Source organism: Eptatretus burgeri, chromosome 3 (genome assembly GCF_056783735.1).
Source record: "Eptatretus burgeri isolate ZD-2024b chromosome 3, Ebu_testis_v1, whole genome shotgun sequence".
NCBI lineage: Eukaryota > Metazoa > Chordata > Myxini > Myxiniformes > Myxinidae > Eptatretus > Eptatretus burgeri.
In genome coordinates, this window is record NC_140963.1 from 123,149,622 (window position 1) to 123,172,102 (window position 22,481).

Below are 22,481 nucleotides of genomic sequence, written 5' to 3' on the forward strand. Positions count from 1 at the left end.
ACTCCTCTCTTGACACCCTTTCATAAGCTTTCTCTAAATCCACAAACACACAATGTAACTCCTTCTGGCCTTCCCTATACTTCTCCATCAACATTCTCAAAGCAAACATCGCATCAGTGGTGCAGGTGCTCTTTCCTGGCATAAAACCATATTGCTGCTCACAAATCATCACCTCTCCTCTCAACCGAGCTTCCAGTAATCTTTCCCACAACTTCATGGTGTGGCTTAATAACTTTATGTCTCTGTAATTACCACAGCTCTGCACATCACCCTTTATTATTCTTAAAAAATCGGAACCAGTACACTTAATCTCCACTCCTCCGGCATCCTCTCACTTTCCAAGTTTTGTTAGATAGCATATAGGGGATGTATATATATACATATATATATATATATATATATATATATATATATATATATATATATATATATATATGTATATGTACACATACATACACATATATATATATATATATATATATATATATATATATATATATATATATATATATATATGTACACATACATACATATAAATATATATGTATATATTGTTACGGATCTGGAAACCATGAGCACTCAACATTCAGGTCCCAAAAGTCAGTTATTCCGTTACGTATGTGTGTCGTCAGATTCCCCTTCCTTTTGTCTAGTGGGAGGATCAAAAACGTGCGTTACGATTTATTTTAGTTAGGTTATTAAATCCAACCATCTAACAAACCGACAACACCACTGAACAAGCGCTTCACTCGCCTAACCGGCAACTCGCTGTCCGAAGCAGAATCTCTGGCAGTTCCTTCTCGGCTTCCACAAACTTTGTAACTTCTTTTTGACGAGTATGGACATGCGTGGAGTGGGGGGGGGGGGGCGGAAACCCTGCCCAGAAAGGGCGTCCCCATGGGAGCCCCATCCAATCAAGGCAAACAGTGGCGTCAGTTTCACCAAGGTCCCTCCCCGCTGAGGGAGGTCCATAAAATTACCGACATCGTCCTCAGCGAATAGTTCTTTTGGAGTTCTTTGGGGGTTCTGAGAGAGTTCAGTGCAAGAGGAGTTAGGTGGACAAAGGGTTTTTGCTGTTACGAAGGGGTGGTTACGAGGGGTGGTTACAAGGGGCGATTACGAGGAGTGGTCACAGGAGGTCTACGTTTCTGTTATGAAGGGTTTTTTGCTGTCATGAGGGTTGAGCAGAGGGCCATCGAGGCGGAGAACATGTCTCTGCTGGCCCTCTACAAGGAAGGACAGAGCGACCCTGACCCCCCTCCGTGGACCCCGATTATTCACCACCCGTACACCGCCACGAGCCTCGAGTCCCCCACGTGCGACTGGGGACCGGACCAACGACCTTTGTCAGGTGCCGCATCGCGGAGCATGCCCTCCCTCCGACGGTCAGGTTCCCACCAAATTCTGACCCCCAGCTCGTCTCTCTCTCATTGGCTGGAGGGTCCAATAATGAACTCTGGGTTTTCTTTTCGTTTGTGTGTGGGCCCATCTTTTAAGTAGAACTGAATAAGTGTTATTCCACCATTGTAAATATTCCTTGAATATTCGCGTTAAGTCTTGCCTTTGCCTTTTACTGTAAATAAATTTTTAGAAATGTTCCCAGCTCGTTTCCGTCCTTTCTTTATTTGGTCCAGCATGGTCCGGGTCTGAGTATAAGCAGGGTTTCATCCCCGGTTTCAGCCAGACAACGGGACTCACTCTGAGCTTATTTCCGAGAAAAAAACGAAAAATAGACATTTTTAATCGTTTAAAAATTCAGGAATTCAAGAGAATTTTCTGATTTTTTTTAAACAAATAAGTTTTTTTCCTTCCGTCACGTAGCTTTTCTATGAACCTCGACGTTGTGTACAAAAATGCATGACTTTTCTGAAAGTTCAAATATTGCACACAAAATCATGCATCATTTTAACAGTGGTGTGAAGCAGACATACATGTTGATCATAATCTCCAAAAGTGAGTTCCTCTCAGGGCCCAAAGAGGAGCAAGTTGTGATGCATTTCTGTTCTCACGTCACCATACCCCATTTGTCTGGAGCTCTGACAGCTCTGTCAATTTGATTCAGACGACTCGTGCATTGTAAACGACTATAGTTTTATCATTTCCTTCTATTGCTCACTCATTTATTTGGAAATTCTTACAGGACATGTACATCAACAGCATCACCAACAGATAAAACCACTGCCTCTCCCACCATGAAACAAGTCTGCCAAAGTGATCGAGTAGCCAACAACTTCCGACAGCCATTTTGCTCCCAGTCACTGCTGTCAGTCTCACCTGGTAAAGTTCATTCTGAACGATATCTTTGCTTTTTCCTTTTTTGAAGAGAGATCTTCAACAACTTGAATGATTGCCATATTTGATTTATTTTATGTCAAACTATGTCTAACACAAACAATTTCTATCATGTGCAATTTGTTATCGAATGTTTTTGGGGGGTTTTTTGCATCAGAAATGGATAGTCTCCACATTGGTGAATATGTAAAGCATAAAATAAATACCAGAATTTGTTATGTAATTCTGGAAGTCTTCCACTAACTCTTCATGAATCGTAAAGGAATCTAACACCACTTACATCAAGCAGATCATCTCAGTCGAAATTCAATTTCAGCAAACATTTTGAATATGCACATCATGTTCCAGGCACATCATATAGCATGACATGTCTCGTGATGTCATGTGGTTATTTAGTAACCTTAGTTATTTGGTAACCATGTGGAAGTTATGTTCACCTCTTTTTACCCCTACCCCCTATCCAGTTTTAAAATTTTCATGAATTATTCCACGGTTTTAAAATTTTGTAGGAAGTCGATTGCCCATTTTTAACCTCGCCCATTCCTGAAGGGGATAGGAGAAGGTTTTGGTGTGTGTGTGTGTGTGTGTGTGTGTGTGTGTGTGTGTGTGTGTGTGTGTGTCCATGTTCACACTTTAATAGATAACCTAACGGGAGGCCAACTTTAATTTTGAGGCCTTATTAAGCAGTTAAACAAAATCGTCAAATGTAACTTTTGTTTTTTTACATGTAATTTAACTACAAGTTGATTTTGTACCTTGAATGTGCATTTGTTCAGTTATCAGTGCCTGTTCCTCAGTATGTTTGTCCCCACTGCCCATGGTTTGAGATATGCTACAAAGCCTATTGGCCCAGCCAGTTCACCCAACCGGCCTTGCACACGGTTCAACAAAGTTGTGAACTAGGACCATAATGGTTTGATACACCCCATATCTAATGTATTGAATTTAACCATAAGTTGATTTTATTCCAACGTTCACCAAACCTTTTGATCACACCTTGTATCTAATTTCACCAAAAGTTCATTATATTCTCACATTCACCAAACTTTTTGATCACACCTTGTATCTTATTTAACCATAAGTTAATTTTATTCCAACATTTACCAAACTTTCTGATCACACCTCCATATCTAATTTAACTATAAGGTGATTTTATGCCCTGAATTAAAGACAACATCACACAGACACAACTTTTCACAGCACTTATCACTTTCCTCTATATTGACATGAATGAAATTATAACATTATCTCTACGCAAACAATGTACGATATTCGTCCATGCTGCTGCTTGCAAGATATGACCACCACTAGTGTTTTGGACTCACACTTCACTCATATACACACCCAACTACACAAGTAAAATAAGCATCATCAGAAATAAGGTTAAATCGAAGTCATGAATATTGCCAGGAATCATTATTCAGCGTTTATATTAATTATTTCAATAAATATCAGCCCTGATATAAATGATTATTTAAATATAGTTTGTTATATATTTATTGTGTGCTGGGACGACCCATAGTTTGCAATAATTAATGGTATTTGTGTGGAGGTGGAATATATATAACATTGTGTGAAATTGAAACTTTTCAAAATAATGACTAAATTCCACCCCTGCTTTCTTTCTTTATTTTTTGCAAATAATTACTTATTTGATTAGCTTTGCTTTTTAAAAATAATTTGATATACTTTAACCAAAGGTCTCAATCAAAAGGTTTGATTTCTAGTCAGAACTAATGGAGAAGAGACAACTTGTGTGTTGCTAAAGTTCAAGCACAGTTTTATGTCCTTTGTTCCACCACTCACAGGCCAATCAATCTTACGTCAGAAGGATGGGACTTCAGTGCTACTCTCAAAATCAAAACAAGGCATGCAGCCAGCTCAACTCTCAGCATACCAACTGACAAAGAGACCTTCCTGCCAATTTCCAATGGACAGTATGAGAATGTCAGGCACATGTTCTAGCAAGAGCCTGAAGGAAACTTGTAAGAGGTGTTTGGACATGAAACCATGGCCTCTGCTAAACGGCATGAATTGCTTAGAGATTGGGATAAACAATGTGTGCACAACTCCACCAAGCCCAAGTCCTCCAGTAAACTATGACGGGCATCTTCAGAATGGAAATATTGCATGCTGCATTGACAAGAGCAACATCATTTATTCTACATCTTCACAAACACAGTTTGACAACACATTGCATCCTAGTGTCACTGCACATTCTAGGGACTTTGCTGGAGAACACATGAGGCTGCCGGTGGAATGCTGTCACTCCACACCTATGCCTCACTGTAAATCCTTTGAACATGGAGAGAATGCAGAAAATGTCACGGATTATATTGCCAACCCATTTGGAAAGGGCAGTTCCTGCAGTGCACTCTCCTCTTCACACAAAACGCGAGGAAACCGGGGCCTAGCTGATGCCGTGTTAAGCCCCTTTGCCTCGTGCTCTTGTTATTTGGATTTTTGCAGATCAACACAGGATTTCGTATGTTCTCCCGAGTCACCGACAAAATACGAAACCGGCAACATTCCTGCTGTGTTGCAGCTACCAATATCAACATACTGCAGACATTCTGTGATGGACAGGAAATGCTCAAGAACTTCAGCAGTGCACCAATCTGACACCAGCATTAAGACTACCCAAGGCTTAACTCGGAGATTCAGTGATCCAGTGAATATGGAATTCAAACAAGCCTTCTCTGAAGGTTTGGAGGGAGCATCACACTCTGCTGTGCTCAGCACGGTGCAACATGCACAAGAAATTTCACACCCCGATAGTGCAGCATCCTCGAGGTGAGTTTCATTGTGAAATATGCTTCTAACTATTATATCCCATGTTTTCCTCTGCAGATATGGCACGTGCCATTGACGTAATGCCGGAATGGGAAAGCGACGCAAGCATAATAGGTCAAATTACGTTTATTGACAGTATATTTTGTTTGTTTCTGTTGAAAATCATTCCACTGCATTTACCTTCATTATCATCAGATTTTCTCATTCTTGGGGTTTTGCTTCGAGTAAGTCACCCTTTGGAGAGGATATTAAGCCGGCTGTTTATGCTCGGTTTCGGAAATAAAAAAATTATATATATGTTTCTCAAAGAGAATTCCTTCGTTCCAATAAATTAGCCAAATCTCTATATGATATCCCTTACAACAATCTCCTGTGCTTGTATTCTGGTATCTGATGAGATTTGATGCTAATTCATGAGGGTTAGGTGGAACATATTTGTAAAAGCTTTGCCACTTTCCTTCATTAGCTTCATTTTCTGAACTATAACTAGTGTGGTGTACTCATTACACCCAAACATGGATGAAATCAAATCAGATGAAGAATTCCACAGATCAATGGCTGAATTATGCATTTCCAACATACCGTATGGTAGCATAGGTCATAAAAAGTTACATGATCAGTGACTTCCTCTCCTTAATTGTTATCCCAAATGCATGACCAACAAAGAGTATAAGCATCTTTGACTTGTCTTATATATGATGGCCTTTCACATGGCTTTATTCAGGATTATATTGAACTCCTTTTGATTTAAATCCAGTGTTACCTGACGTACATGCAGACATGATGTTGCATCATATAGAGTAAGCTATCCTTTTGGAAAGAGCTGTCTTATCTGCTCAACCTTGCCTGTAATCAAATAGGAGGGGCTAAGATGTGGGACAATGCCTCTTCTCTCCCTTTGCCTTTCTCCTATCGCCTGGGCTAAATTACTTTTCGTTCCCTCCCCTTGCTCCTATCTTCTAGAATAAATGCCTCTTATATCCCCTTACTCCGATCTTCTGAAATGCTGACCGACACTCTTTCCTCTCCTATTCTCCCCCCCCACCTCTGTCCTTCGTACGTGTACATCATAAACAACAGTCCATCGCAAGCTGCTTGGATTTACTTATTTATACAGTATCAGCTGATGCATGCACTGCTCGGCTGTTGTCCTTAAAAAAGTACAATTTTAAAATAAGGAAGATATTTAAATGCTGTTATTGTCATTGTTCATTCTGTTTTGAATGGTCTGGTGGGTTTGTAACCCAGCCTCATGCCTTCATAGGGTTCTGCAGCACAGATTTATTCTGAGCTGTGCACATGAGTAACTCCTCTCCGTGAAATAAAAGTGCGTGAACACATTTTCACGTCGCTCTGCACGAAAATTTAATTGCAAAAAATTACACTTCTACAGTATTTGAAATTCAGGAATCTATAAGGTAAACGTTGAGCTGAAGCATGTTTATAAATTCTACATAAAATTGTTTATAAACACAAAGTAGAACAGGCACTCAGTGGAGCGCATACTTCAACCAGGTTGAACAGTTTACGTTTTGTATCCCACTGCAAGGCGAGATCTGTATCTGGACCTGAACCAAAATCGAATCGGCTTGTTTTTGACAGCTACCCAAATCATCCACCAGGTTTTGTCAGAATCCATATACAACGTTTTGACACTTCGTGTTGTACATAGATTTTGGCCCCATCTCTCATGGCGAAGAATAACTTCAAAAATTATCGTGTCCGGATCCCGATCTTCACCAAAATCTAAACAATTCATCTGTCACACACCTAACATGTCCAGCAAATGTTGTCTGAATCTGTCCACAACTTTTTGAGATATCGTGCTCACAGACATTCAGCCAAACGGGGGCGAATACATAACTTCTGTACACTTTCGGTGGCATAGGTAATAAATGTAGCATAAGATACAAAAGGGAAAACAATAATGCACCAATATTTGGCAGTCTTTGGGTAATTGGAATTAAGCAGTAAAATTAAACTTTGCACCTCGTGCTTTGCCCTGTCTTCTTTTATAATGCCTGAAACCAATCAGTCTGACCGAGCCGACATTCGATCAACCGAGCCCAAGCCAATCAGTGGCATTGTCTGTTTGTTCAACATTGACCAGATTTCAACTTGTTAGGTCCTGTTGCTGTTTACCTGAGGCAAGTGTTAAATGAACACCTTGTTGTCCTCATATGTATTTGCTCTGGCACTTTGGTGGTTTGACAGAGGCTTTGGAATTCACTGTTTAATTACACTTATTGCCACCCTAATGTGCCTTTTGCAGTGGGTTTCTGTGCCCAGAAGATTTGCAATCGGTTTCTCATTGTCACGCTTTACTCTGTTGCCAGCGTCCAATTTATTAAATAGTTTGAAAGTCATTGCAGGTTCGTTTACATCTTTTATCGTGAAAAAAATGCTGGGCTTCCACTTTCAGGAGTTTGAACAGGCAAGAAGCCAAACACAGACATAAACTGGACTTTCAGACTGAAATGTCAAGGCAAGTTGACTACCATGTAAATAAAACAATCTCTAATCAAGGCCGAGCTGAACCCCTCAAACTCAAAAGAATATCTCTTCTGTAAGTAACGTTCTTCACCTTCATTAGCATGGTTAGTCTCGTCTCCCACCCTCCCCCCCAAGGATTTCCTCTCAAGACGACTGCTTATAATGTTGCCATGTCAGTTGTCTTCGTATATCTGTCCATTATATCCTCTCTTGTATAATATTTTCCAAAAATCATTCATTATGATGAAATTGTCCCTCGAAGATATGCATAGCCTCACAAAGTATTCTGACAAAGAGCACACAATGTGCAGATGCTGACCTTCTCATTTCGCTATCCCTTCCCCTTTTAGGAACTCAAAGTCAAAGCAGACTCTTTCCCATATTCATAAAAGAGATTTCGCACTGTGCCTCACATAGCTTCCTGAAAAAAAAAAAAAACATGTGCCTGCATGCTTAAACTCTTCTGTTGTCCATCTAAAAATAAACATGAATTCAAAGGCATTTGGTTCAGCAATTTTTATTATAACTTTCCAACACAACCAAGTCTTGCGTGGTGATTGGTATGAAGACAGAACAATAGAGTGACCGACTTCTCTCAAGAGATTGTACTTTCAGAGTCGAGGCTTTAAAAATTCACATTGCGAAGGGCAAGATATGTATGTCTACGCAGCAGAACCCGGCAAGTCAATATCAATCAATTGGACTGACGGTTCCACTAAGTTACCCAGTAGTGGCCGCCAGCCCCCTTGGAAATATGATGTTGCAGAAATGTGAGTACGGCACTCCAAAACAGTTCATTTCTAATCTATTTTCTCTTCACTAAGAGCTCTGCTTTACACATATTCAATACTAGATAGTTCATAGAACACGATACCCTGTGCAGTGTTCCTTCATTTTTCATGAAATTTTAATAAAATGATGATTTTAACCATCGTTTCAAAAAAAAATCTGAAAGTTTAGTGTTATTGAAGTCGTAGTCCAGAAGCAGTCCTGAACAGCACCCTCATACACCACCCCATTGAACCTTTATTTAAATTGAAGTACTACAAAAGTGGAGTTTCTTGGAAGTATTATGACAAATGGTTTGTGTACTAGTCTTTAAGTATACTAGTACGTTTCCGTATGTACGTGCCCGTACGTACGTGGCCGTACGTGCGTGACCGTATGTGCAAAAAACAAACAAACAAAGAAAAAAACACGCGTGCCAGAAACAACAACCAAACAGGCCGTTCCTTCGCTCTTGCATGGCCGTACATGCGTGGCCGTACGTGCAAACCAAAAAAAAACTTTCAAACAACGACACAGGCCGTTCCTTCGCTCTCGTAAACGACGACTGGATTGGGGCATTGTGTTTATCTATCAATGCGCATAAGAAATCGCGAAATTATTAGACTACAGTAAGTCATCACTATCCGGAAGTCCGTACGTTGTAACGCGTAATGGGGAGCGCGGCTGAGGATCTCTTCCCCAACAGCCACGCCTACGCAGCAACGTGTCTTGTCATTGGTAACTGAATGGCACATCGGCCATGCCTACGCAGCAACGTGTCCTGTCATTGGTTGGTAAATAAATGGCCATGACTTGGGAAGCACTTGTCCGATTAATATCAAACCTTGAAAGGGCACATCCACAGGTCCCCAGCAATATAGCTGGCAAGTTTCGAATAGATCGGACCAGTGGTTGTTGAGAAACAGCAGTCACAGACACACACACACACACAGACACACACACAGAGAGACACACACACACACACACACACACACACACACACACACACACACACACACACAGAGAGACACACACACACACACACACACACACACATACACACACGTTGCTGGAATTATAGATAGATAATTAAATTTAAATGAAGGTTTAAAGAGGTTCAAAGGTGCATAAGTAAATAAATATTATGGGTTATACTACCATTTTCTCCAGCAGCTATTAAATCACCCATTCTAACATGTTACATTAGTTGGGTGTTCCTGTTGTATGTGCATTATGAAGTCCTTAAAAACTGTGTTTCCTGTTTGGAATGATTTTCCATTTTTTTTGACTGTCAGGCAGGCAGACAGAGTAAAAATATAATCTCACTCATCTCTGTGCATGTAACATCAGAGAGACAGACACCAACAGCAGAGTTGAGGTCCAAGATAGAGGGAGACTTGGACAAACAATGGATATATGGGGAGGAATGAGGGGCGGCAAAGGTCACATAGGATGGACAAGATGGATACCGAAGGAAACTCTTAGGAGGGAAAAACTGGAAATTTGGAAGGTGAGGAAAGGATAGAAGATAGTGAGTGCTGAGGAGGTAGAAGCAAGATACCAGGGAAGAAGAAAACAAAACGAGGAACATGGAAAAGAACAATTTTCACCCTTTCTATCCGAGGATAGGCCTTGTCAGGCCTTGAACAATACAAAACGAAACAAAACGAAAAGCAAAACAATTAACAAATTAACATGAAATATAGCACCGGATAGAACAGCAACACTGAGACAACACACAATCGTACTAAAATACACCATTAGGTGTCTGTCCGAGTCAAGTCAGGTTAGATCTGTGACCTGCTACAGGTACCATGTAAACCTGTACTAACCTGTTCCATGGTCGGGTTGTCGGCGACTAAACCGTCTCCCCCACCAGGTTTTCTGGTGAGGAGGGTGTTTGGATATGGACACCCAGCAGGATTAAAAAGAAAACCTGTCAAAGGGTGGAGGAGCTCCTTGTGAGCCAATGGCCATCCATATCTAGTGCCCAACTGTGTCTGCGGACGTCCTCCTGCAGTTCGGTTACCTTTTTATTAGGAGGTTGGTGGCAGGATTTGCACTCCGGCCACCGTAAAACCCTTCATTCCGCAAAACACAAGAATGCAAAAAAAACATCTGAAAACCCACTCCGTGGGAGTACTTCCTGCGCAGCTTCCCTTCGCAGGGCAGCTCACCGGATGACGGGATTGGGGCAAAGCCTTCGGAACCCCCAATCTTTGATGATAGGCGGAAACCACGGGGTAACATCCCTGGGTCAGATTGTGGGAGATTGTGTAGGAGTGGTGCTGAGGTGTCGTCCACCAGACGGCGGTCTCCTTGGGTTAACCTGAGGGGGTCCCTTCGGGTGGGTGCCTGGAATGTCCTATCCCTAAGAGAGGATGATCACCTGTCTCTGTTATCATCTGAGCTCCTGCATTTGGACATCGGGATTGCAGCTCTCTCTGAGGTTCGGACACTGGATTGCGGCGAGATAATGGTGGGTGGTTACACCTACTATTGGTCTGGTCGCTCTGATGGTCACCCTACCCAAGGAGTTGCTGTACCTGTGTCCAATAAGCTGACCCCAATGATAATTGAGGTAACACCGGTCAACGAGCGTATTATGAGATTAAGGATTCGTCAATCCTTTGGTGTCATTTCCCTGGTCTCTGTTTATGCTCCGACTGAGGCGATTGATCTCACCGTGAAGGATGCATTCTACGCCACGCTCGAGTCTGTGGTTGATCAGTGCCCCAGACGAGATACACTTCTAGTCTTGGGGGATTTCAATGCATCGACTGGAACTGATAGGGATGGTTATGAGACATGTGTTGGTCCCAATGGGTCAGGAACTATGAACCAGAATAGCACTAAGTTCCTTGACTTTGCAAGAAGTCATGGACTTAGGGTGGCTGGTTCATGGTTTCAGCACCCACAAGCTCATCGCTGGACTTGGTATTCCAACGGTGGCGGTGTGGCAAAGGAGATTGACCATCGCCTCATTGACGGTCGTTGGAGGATGATCCAGAACTGCAGGGTCTACCGGAGTGCTCAGTTCCTCAATACTGACCACAGGCTTGTTGAAGCAACTCTAAAGCTGCACCTTAAATCCTGGAGAATGGTACCATCCCAGCCTTGGCTGGATGTTGGCAAGCTCGTGGATGAGATAGTCGCTGAGGAGTTTGCGAACAGGCTGAGTGGACACTTGGGGGGTCTGGGTGCTTTGGGGGGGTCCTGAAGAGTTGTGGAGTGCCTTCAAGACCACTGTCCTTGATGTTGCCGGTGGATGTCTTGGAACTTACTGCAGGGCAAAGAAGAATTTTGTCTCTCAAGGGACACTGGATACCATTGACCAGAGTCGCAGGGCCAGGCTGAATGGTAGAGCTGAGCTGTTCAGGGAGCTGAGGCGTAAAACTGTGCCTGCACTGAGGGTGGAGAAGGAGGCCTATGTGCGAGGAATCTGTGAGGGGGTAGAGCATTACCTGTGGACAGGTGATTCTCGTCCCGCTTACAGGGGAATTCGCGCATTGCGTTCATCCAAGCCCATCCCTCAGAGCACTGCAGTTAGAGCAGAGAGTGGTAGGCTCTTGACAGAGGAGTCTGAAGTGAAGGCCCGCTGGCCCGGTTACTTTGAGCGGTTTTACCAGGCTGATCCCCCAGCTGTCAAGTTGGACGTCAAGGGTGTTACAATCCCTGTTACTGACCCTCGAATCAACTGTGGTCCACCTTCGCTTGTGGAAACACGGGCTGCGGTGAACCAGTTGAAACGGAGCAAAGCTCCAGGGATCTGTGGCATCCATGCTGAACTTCTCAAGGCTAGTGGAAATGCTGCACTCGTGTCGTTGCATGCAGTTTTGTGCTCTGACTGGAACACAGGCATCATCCCAACTGATTAGATTGGAAGAGGGGCCTTGTTGTTCCTCTCTGGAAAGGGAAGGGTGATCGCCAAGACTGCAACAACTACCGAGGTTTCACGCTGCTCTCAGTGCCGGGCAAGGTCTTTGCTTGGATAATTCTTGATAGGGTTCGCCACCATCTGCTTGAGCACCAGTGTCCAGAGCAGTCAGGCTTTACACCAAAGAGGTCAACGATTGATCGTATCCTTGCTCTTCGTGTCCTCACCGAACGCAGACGAGAGTTTCGGCAGGGGCTGCTTGCAGCCTATGTTGATCTCTGTAAAGCGTTCGATTCAGTGAATCGGGATGTCCTCTGGAGGATTCTTGGTCTTCGTGGGGTGCCACCAAAACTGATCGATCTGATGTCTGAACTCTATTCTGGTACTGAGAGTGCTGTGAAGTGTGGTGGTGCCATCTCTGACTTATTTCCAGTTGTTACTGGAGTTTGTCAGGGGTGTGTACTGGCCCCCACACTTTTCAGCACTTGTATGGACTGGATTTTAGGGAGGATGTCGGAGAGATCAAGCTACAGTGCATCGTTTGGGAATGTCAAGATCTCGGACCTTGATTTTGCTGATGATGCAGTCATCTTTGCGGAGACTTTAGATATCCTTTTGGGGGCCCTCGAGCTGCTGAATGATGAGTCGGAGCCGCTGGGATTACGTGTTTCTTGGGTCAAAACTAAAATCCAGGCTTTCGGTGACATCTTGGATGCTGCTGTCCTGTCTGTGTCTGTTTGTGGTGAGGGTGTTGAGGTCATGGAGAGATTCACTTACCTTGGCAGTGATATTCATGTCTCTGCTGGCTGTGAGTCAGAGGTCAATAGACGTCTGGGTCGGGCCTGGGGAGTCATGGATTCACTGGATCATGGGGTGTGGCGCTGCCGGTACCTGTGCGGGAGGACGAAAGTCCGAGTCTTCAGGTCCTTGGTGCTTCCAGTCTTGCTCTATGGATGCGAGACTTGGACTCTGACCAAGGATCTGAGACGGCGACTTAATTCCTGTGGTACCAGGTCTCTTCAGAGAATCCTTGGCTATCGCTGGTCGGATTCTGTGTCCAACGAGCGGTTGCTGAGAGAGACTCGGATGAGATTTGTTACCTGCATAGTCCGTGAGTGTCAGTTGCGGCTGTATGGACATGTGGATCGTTTTCCTGATGCTGATCCTGCTCACCAGATTCTCTCAGCGAAGGGAGTCTCATGAGTGGAGGAGGCCAGTGAGCCGACCACGTGCTTCATGGTTTCAGCAGGTTGACCATCATCTCAAGGAGATGGGGATGGGCCTGGCATCTGCCTGGAGGATGGCCAGACGGAGGCCCTGGAGTACCGGCGGAAAGTGGACGCAACGACGCGCTGTTCTGGCACATGCTCCCATACTTGACCTGACCTGACCTTGGTGTCTGTCTGTATGACAGGTTTTTTGACTGCGATACATTCGGTCGTTACTTTGCCAATCTCAAACAAACTTGACAGGATTAAGGGTCACATGAGGAGTTTGTGGCGACTTCATTTGCTCCCCTCCCAAGGGGGTGTTACGCCATTGGTGAAGTCCGTGCTGAGGTGTATATCCATGTTAAAATCGCTCATTGTGGCGTTTTTCCAAAGCCATTTCTAATAACAATACAAATGATGAGAGCATAATTTTGTCACGGGGCTCAGGGTTCGAATCCCACACCCCTGACAGCAAATGTCGATGGGGTTGTCCAGCTCAGGTTAACCCCCGACCCAAGTTGTGGTGACGGTGGGTTAACACCGACAGCTCCCGGATGGCCGAGCGGTTTCTCATTAATAGGAGGCGGTCATGTTGATCCTCAGAGATTTTAACACGTGCTCGAAGGGCAATGGCGGACGGGCGGAGGAGCATGGGGAATGAAAAGGAGGCACAGGCGGTTTATTCTCGAGCCCCACTACAAACACATGAATACAGTTTCTTAAAATGGATACATTTAATAGAAATAACAAATATTTACAAAGGACAATAATTAAAAAGGGTAATGATAATAATAAAGTGAATAAATCCGACAGTCGAGGCGCCTCTTCACACAAACTCAAATACAGACAAAAGGAACACAAAATAAAAAGAAAAACCCTCCTTTCGAGTATACTTGTACTTAGCTTGTCCCAGAGTTGGTCCTTGTGGAACTTGGACTCGAGGCATTTCCACCAGCACGTGCATATGCATGCAAAATGACGCTTCTCTTGGAGCAGGCCAAACATATACCAGGCAATCCGTGAGTGGCACTCAACACTAAGGCTCAGGACTGCAGTGCAGCTGCTCATGACATACACAAGGCTTGGGGTCCATTTCTCATGACTCAACCAAGAGCCAAAGGCCAATGTCTTGATTTGTGTGCGCACTCACCCTGTACTCCTGCATGCTCTCCCTGCGCTCTCTCCCTCTTGCCTTTGAAAATGCACCCTGTGCTGCCGCTCTGACCACGGCTCTCCAAAAATGCCCAAGCCTTGAACTCCCACCTCTGATTCTCTTCCGAATCAACTCTGCCTTTTGCGTTCCTCACATTGACCTTGTTTGTGTACTCTGCCAATCTGTCATCCTATATTGTAGTCGGAAGCCTCCCACAATGTGCAACCAACCTTCCTCTTGATCACGCCTTTACCCTCCGCCTCTGGGGCGTGGCCCACACGCACCCAACACGGGAAGGTGGGCCGTCTGTCTGCTCGGCCAGGTTCTGACATCAGGCCCATCAATTGTCCCTCGGGGGCGCGACTTCGCTTCTGGTCAACCTTTGAAGGCGGGCTTTCTGCCCATTTGTTGTGGTTTCAGGGATGTGTTCCCCACCTTTATTGCCGATCTTGAAATATAAAAATGCAGGGCAATCACATAGTGGGGAACTTATTCTTACTCCCTCGGCTAATTAACACCGCACATCCCCTCGTGTGGTGACATGTAACACTTAAGCTCACAGGTTCCCTACTCACTCACATTGAGATGCCTTCTACACGTTCACGGACCAAGCAACTCCACACAATGCTATATTCCCGATTAAATTCTTCCATATACCCCCACAACCGTAATCTATCGAAAATTCCAGCAATCTCTGTGTGTCTGTCTGTCTGTCTGTCTGTCTGTCTGCGACCACCGTTTCTCGACGACCGCCGGTCCGATCTCATTGAAACTTGCCAGGAATATTGCCGTGGCCCCGCGGATGTGCCTTTTCGAGATTTGATATCGATCGGACGAGCGGTTCCCAAGTTACGGCCATTTATCTGTCGACCCATGACAAGACACGGTGCTATGACGTCACGAATGACGTCAAATTATGTTTATTTATTTATTCTTTTTTTTTTTTTTGCACGATCAACGGTCCGATCTGATTGAAACTTGCCAGGAATATTGCCGTGGCGCCGCGGATGTGCTTTTCAAGGTTTGATATTAATCGGACGAGTGGTTCCCAAGTTATGGCCATTTATCTGTCGACCAATGACAGGACACGGTGCTATGACATCACGAATGACATCACAATTAATGTTTATTTATTTATTTATTTTTTATTATTTCTTTTGCACGATTGAAACTTGCCAGGGATATTGCTGGGGACCCGCGGATGTGCCTTTTTGAGGTTTGAGAGAGAGAGAGAGAGAGAGAGAGAGAGAGAGAGAGAGAGAGAGAGAGAGAGAGAGAGAGAGAGAGAGAGAGAGAGGCTGCACATACTGGCACTCACCTACGGGCCCGCCCCTACGGGCCCCTACGAGTCCATCTATAATTCCAGCAATCTCTGTGTGTGTCTGTCTGTCTGTCTGCGACCGCCGTTTCTCGACAACCACCGGTCCGAACTGATGGAAACTTGCCAGGAATATTGCCAGGGCCCCGCAGATGTGCCTTTTCGAGGTTTGATGTCAATTGGACGAGCGGTTCCCAAGTTACAGCCATTTTATTGCTTTTTTCAGTGTTGAAAAGGTGTATATATGGCAGCTGAAGTGTCCTTCCACCTTATCACCTTATCATGCCATTTTTTCTCAGAATAATGATAACAGCATATTTCTAATAATAATAATAATAATAATAGCACAATAATTGGCAGTACACAATAATAGCACAATAATTGAATAAAAAGAATAACGTGATACAATGACCAATGTCTGTCAACCAATAACGACCTATATATTGTCTGTCAATCAGACAGGACACGGTGCTATGACGTCACAAATGACGTCACAATGCTACCCCTTCGGATTTAAACTTGCCAGGAATATTGCCGGGGCCCCGCGGATGTGCCTTTTCGAGGTTTGATATCAATCGGACATGCGGTTCCCAAGTTACGCCATTTATCTGTCGACCAATGACAAGACATGGTGCTATGACGTCACGAATGACGTCACAATGTTTATGTATTTGTTATGTATTCATTAAATTTTTTGCATGATTGACGGTCCGATCTGATTGAAATTTGCCAGGAATATTGCTGGGCACCCGCGGATGTGCCTTTTCAAGGTTTGATATCAATTGGATAAGCAGTTCCCAAGTTACGGCCATTTATCTGTTGACCAATGACAAGACACGGTGCTATGACGTCACGAATGACATCACAATTAATATATATTTTTTTTTTGCACGATTGACAGTCCGATCTGATTGAAACTTGCCAGGAATATTGCTGGGGACCCGCGGATGTGCCTTTTCGAGGTTTGATATTAATCGTACAAGCGGTTCCCAAGTTACGGCCATTTATCTGTCGACCAATATCTGCGAGAGAGGGGACGGGAGAGGGGGAATGAGAGTGGGGGCGAGAAAGGAGGGGGGAGAGAGGTGGGGAGAGAGAGGGGCGTCACAATTCAAGAGAGGGGGAGAGAGGGGGTGAGAGTCGGGGCGAGAGAGAGGGGCGTCAATTCAAGAGAGGGGGAGAGAGGGGGTGAGAGTCGGGGCGAGAGAGGAGGGGAGAGAGAGGAGGGGCGAGAGAGAGGGGCGTCACAATTCAAGAGAGGGGGAGAGAGGGGGGTGAGAGTCGGGGCGAGAGAGGAGGGGGGAGAGAGGAGGGGCGAGAGAGAGGGGCGTCACAATTCTTCTTCATTTGATATGACGTCACAATTGACGCTGTGGACCTGAGTATGTTTCCCAGGTGTTCCCCAAGTTATGGCCATTTATGATACAGTTGGTCTGATCTAATTGAAATAATGCCCCAATCCAGTCGTCGTTTACGCAGCTGCGGGCCCGTACTTGTGATATTAATGTTATTACAAAACAATATTAATACGAATAATATTCCCTCTCCCCCATGGGTTTTTTTCTTCTTGAACAAATGCCGTGCGAATGTGTATAAATAGCTTCTTGTGGCATTTTGTCGTGCTTGAAAATGAGGAAGAACAAGAGGCCTCCTCGGAGTAAAAAATATGATAAACCACAAACCCATGTGATTACCTTTTAAAATATTTGCATATACTGCTGTTTAACACTAAACTGAAAGAAATCTGAAGGAATCCAACATCCTTGAGGCATTTTATCTGCTTACCATGTCCGCCACAGAAAAATGGACCTGAGACTAGATCATCTACTATACTGTAATGTACACTGATGAGACAAAACATTATGACCACTGACAGGTGAAGTGAATAACATTGATTATCTTGTTACAATGGCACCTGTCAAGGGGTGGGATATATTAGGCAGCAAGTGAACAATCAGTTCTTGAAGTTGATGTGTTGGATGCAGGAGAAATGGGCAGAAGTAAAGACCTGAGCGACTTTGACAAGGGTCAAATTGTTATTGCCAGACGACTGGATCAGAGCATCTCTGAAACGGCAAGGCTTATGGGGTGCACCCAGTCAGCAGTGGTGAGTACCTACTGACAGTGGTCCGAGGATGGACAAACCACAAACCGGCGACAGGGTTTTGGGTGCCCAAGGCTCATTGATGCGCAAGGGCAACGAAGGCTATCCCGATGGCTCCACCTTGCAACTTACAGGACTTGAAGGATCTGCTGCTAATGTTTTGGTGCCAGATACCACAGGGCACCATCAGGGGTCTTGCAGAGTCCATGCCTCAGTTGGTCTGCGCTGTTTTGGCGGCACACGGAGGACCAACAGCATATTAGGCAGGTGGCCATAATGTTTTGGCTCATCAGTGTATATACCCCAGGGAGTATAACAACATGACCCTTCCTGTCACAATGCCTGGTGTTGGCTTAATGGTTAGGGTGGCTGGCTTTGGATCTTAGGGTCCTGAGTTCAAATCCCACTCAGCTGTTGAATTAATACCAGGTGGGGTTAACTTGACCTGTTATCCTTCCGAGGTCGGCAAAATGAGTGCCAGCATGCTGGTATACTGTGTCGGAGTGGCGACCCATCCAGAATTGTGCCGAATAGCCAAGGAGACTGCTTAGGCAGCACCAACACTCTGCACAGAGTATGGTCCCGATCTCCTCTCCTCTCTCCTTCCTGTCACTCCCATAGGGAGTGGGTGTACTAATACCATAAATCACAACATATCTGGTTCGAAAAACATAGCTTTATGAGGTGGAAATGAGGAGCTCAGATTTTCACCACCATTTGCAGTAAATTAATTTGTGGAAAACCACCAAACCGGAAGACAAATCCTAATCCCCGAACCGGAAGTCAAATTCGAAGCCAAGGGACGTGAAAACGACAGACTTGTCTTCTTATTCATGTTCCGATTCGTGTTCAAAATATAACGTTCAATATAATTCCATTGTTCCTCGATCACATCGTAAACTGATAAGATAGACCGACGGACAGACGGACAAACGTGAAACAACAGCTTCTAACCCCACTTTTATTTTCGCGTTCGCGGAGTAATAACTTCATTAAGTGTGAGTAGTGAAGAATGTCAGCCTCCCAAAAATTTATGTGTGTATGGTTGCAAAGTTTACATAAATTGTAGGGTTTGGTACATCAAAACGGTACGGTGGGAATTGATCACTTCCATCAATTCTTATCTGTATTATCACAAGGATCAGCTCCCATTGATTCAGTCACAAGAACGGCTAAGCTGGAATTCCAAACTTTCTGCATTAAATTTATCAAATGGAATTTTTACCCAATTGCCACGATCAGCCTGTAGGAGCGAATGAGTTAAATAAAGAAGGAGAAAAAAACCCCAAATCTCTTGTGTATTTAGAAAATGTTAAATAAACAGCAACAATCAAGTAAACACATTCGGTGGGAAACTGGAGGCATGTGAATGTATTACCAATTCCAACACTCTTAGCACCTGATGTATATTAAAATTTGAACCAATCTTCCATTTTTATAAACTGAACGTTCAAATATGAACGTGAATGGATTGGCAATCCAAGCTTGGCCCTTAAACTCCACACCATTCCCCAACAATAGGTGGCTCAAACAGAGATAGAAATCAGGAATGGATGCTTAATTGAACTCGAAGGGACGTGTGTGTTGCTGAATCGGGGATCGAGGAAGGGAGATGCAAGAAGGCTGCGTGGCCATTAACGATCTGTAAAATGTGTAAGTTTAACTGCAAAAGGATATTGATGCAATTCTCTCTATTTGCTTCATAGTAAGAATGGGTTTAGTATGAAGAAGACAAATTGATGAATTGAGTTCTTGTGATTGGGTTTGTAAAAAGTGTGATAGCTTCTTAAATACAGAATCATTATTTCATTAAAGCAAACAGCAAAAGTTACACAAGAAGTTCACACCTCCTTTCCTGCAACCTATCCTTCCTGTACACACCATGTATGTAATGGCCCGAACCAATGCAATGCTGGTGGTTCGGTCCCAGATGGTCCCCACATATAATGTGGTCGGCCAGGGGAATTTTTGGGCCAAGTTTTTCACAAAACTTGCACCCAGGCCTGACGCTTGACTGAAGCTGATTTGGGCAGGAATTTTTAATTTGTTCAGGGTTTGTTTTTGTTTTTTTTTCAATCAGGATGCAACAAGACAAAAGCAATGGCAGAGAGAGAGCGAGAGAGAGAGAGAGAGAGAGAGAGAGAGAGAGAGAGAGAGAGAGAGAGAGAGAGAGAGAGAGAGAGAGAGAGAGAGAGAGAGAGAGAGAGAGTGAGAGAGAGAGAGAGAGAGAGAGAGAGAGAGAGAGAGAGAGAGAGAGATATATATATATATATATATATATATATATATATATATATATATATATATATATATATATTATCCCTGTGTTGTAAGAGGCGACCAGGGTTGCGTCAGGAAGGGCATCCGGCGTAAAACATGTGCCAAATCACGATGCGGATCATACAGATGATCCGCTGTGGCGACCCCTAACGGGAGCAGCCGAAAGAAGAAGAAGAAGATATATATATATATATATATATATATATATATATATATATATATATATATATATATATATATATATATATATATATATATATATATATATATATGGAGGAAACATAAACAGCAGAGCCAAAGGCCAAGACAGAGGGAGAAAACAAACAATTGGTGTGTAGAGGAATGAGGGAGCAGGAGATGATGCACAGGGTGAACAATATTGATACAGAAGGGAATGCTCAGGAGGGAACGCTGGAAGGATGAGGGATTGGGGTGGGTGGGTGGTTAGTGAGGGTATAAAAGATCGTGGTTTTGGATTGGTGATGGTCTGAGATGATGGTGAACAGCTGGAGGGAAGCTAATGAGACTGAAGAGGATGTGGAAGTTGGTTCCACAGGTGGGGAAAAAAGAGGAACAAATGAGTGGAGGTGAGCAGTGATCCTGAATTTAGGTCGTTTCACCAGAAGGGGGTTGATGGTGGACCGTGTGAGAGCCCTACAGAAACCTAGCATGGAAAGAGCGAGGGAGCAAGCCCAGAAAGGAGGTGGTGGAAGGCAGAGAGACTATCGGAATCGCTGAGTGCCAGAAATAACTCGATTACTCTTCATGGAAGACACCATGGGAATTTTAACGTCCACCAATAGCCAGTGCAGGCAGTCGTGTCCTCTGGACTAACATCCTTCTTGAGGGATGGCACACACATTGATGAATCACCCTGCATGTGAAGCACCAGGGTGACAGATTATAGTTGGGTCGAGATTCAAACCCAGGCGAGACAGCTCAAAGGCAAGTACGCGTACCTATCCCTCATTGTGCTAAACCCTCCTGTGAAGGTTAAATGCATAATGACATAATATAAAGGAATAATGACAGCATTGAAAACGAACAAGCCTCGTTCACATTGTGATTCCATTATAAAGGCCAAAACACAATATCACAATTAATTGAAGTGAAACACTAACCCTTGGAAAAAGAGAACTTTGGTGAAGATACAACAAATGCTCTCAGTTGGAGATACAGTTTGCCATGCATTGGATGCAGATGGCAAAAATAGAGTATGAAAACAAGAATATTGACATTAAAATGAGCAGAAAGCATACAGTGTAAATGGCATGGCAATTCTCAAATCGTTTTGAGTGTTGCATCTGTTTATATAAATGCATATTCCCAATTTGCGAATCAAAACGGTTTGTAAATGCTTCAATAAAAGATTTTGGTATGCATCTCCCACCTTTCGAAAACAAAAATTCCAGGTATGGATAAAGGGTTGCAATAAATTAATGAATGCATTGGAGAAGTTAACCCTTGAAAGAATAGTGTTGACACAAAGCCCTTTATTAATGTGACCGAGAATTCCTTAATTGGCTTTCATATTCCCCAGCCACCAGTATTAACTCATTGTCTCCTTTTCTTCAAATCCTAAAATCGAGCTTGTTATTTACAAAAGAAAATTGTCTATTGTCAATGACACATAATAAGGGGTATATAGTAAATGACGGATGAGTAATTTGCAAGCAACACACAACATTAGTAGAAAAGGAGATGCACAAACATCTTCCGCAATGCCAACACAACATCGTGCAAAGTTACAAAAATACGGCACGGCCAAAGACGGTCTTCACCTTGTCTTTGGACCTTGTCATGTTGTGTACTTATTGAAAGGATAGTGGAAGTTTGGATTCAGGGTAAAGTGTTCTCTCCTAATCGTGTGTGGCAGTTTTATGTGCAAGTCCAGTGATATTACAACATTGGTGTGATTACCGTTAATACAATCAACACAGGTCAACTCTGTAATAGAGGTTTTATTCAAAACATGTGTATATATATATATATATATATATATATATATATATATATATATATATATATATATATATATATATATATATATATATCCATCGGAACCATACTCTGTGCAGAGTGTTGGTGTTGCCTAAGCAGACTTCTAAGCTATAGGACACAATCCTGGTTGGGTCACCACTCATGAAACCAGAATCCAGAATGTAAACCAGAATGCTGGCACTCGTTTCGCC

At 43.6% G+C, this 22,481-nt stretch overlaps 1 protein-coding gene across 14 annotated transcripts in view; it reads left to right on the forward strand.

The window, feature by feature from the left end:
- The window catches only part of LOC147030897 (tight junction protein 2-like), a 222,419-nt gene that overhangs the window by 181,339 nt on the left and 18,599 nt on the right, over positions 1-22,481 (forward strand). For all 14 annotated transcript variants that reach the window (XM_085875438.1, XM_085875440.1, XM_085875442.1 and 11 more), the window contains 2 exons: positions 2,141-2,277; positions 4,101-5,085. In XM_085875438.1, the coding sequence (XP_085731564.1) occupies positions 2,141-2,277; positions 4,101-5,085 (1,122 nt within the window). The remainder of the gene's footprint in view (positions 1-2,140; positions 2,278-4,100; positions 5,086-22,481) is intronic.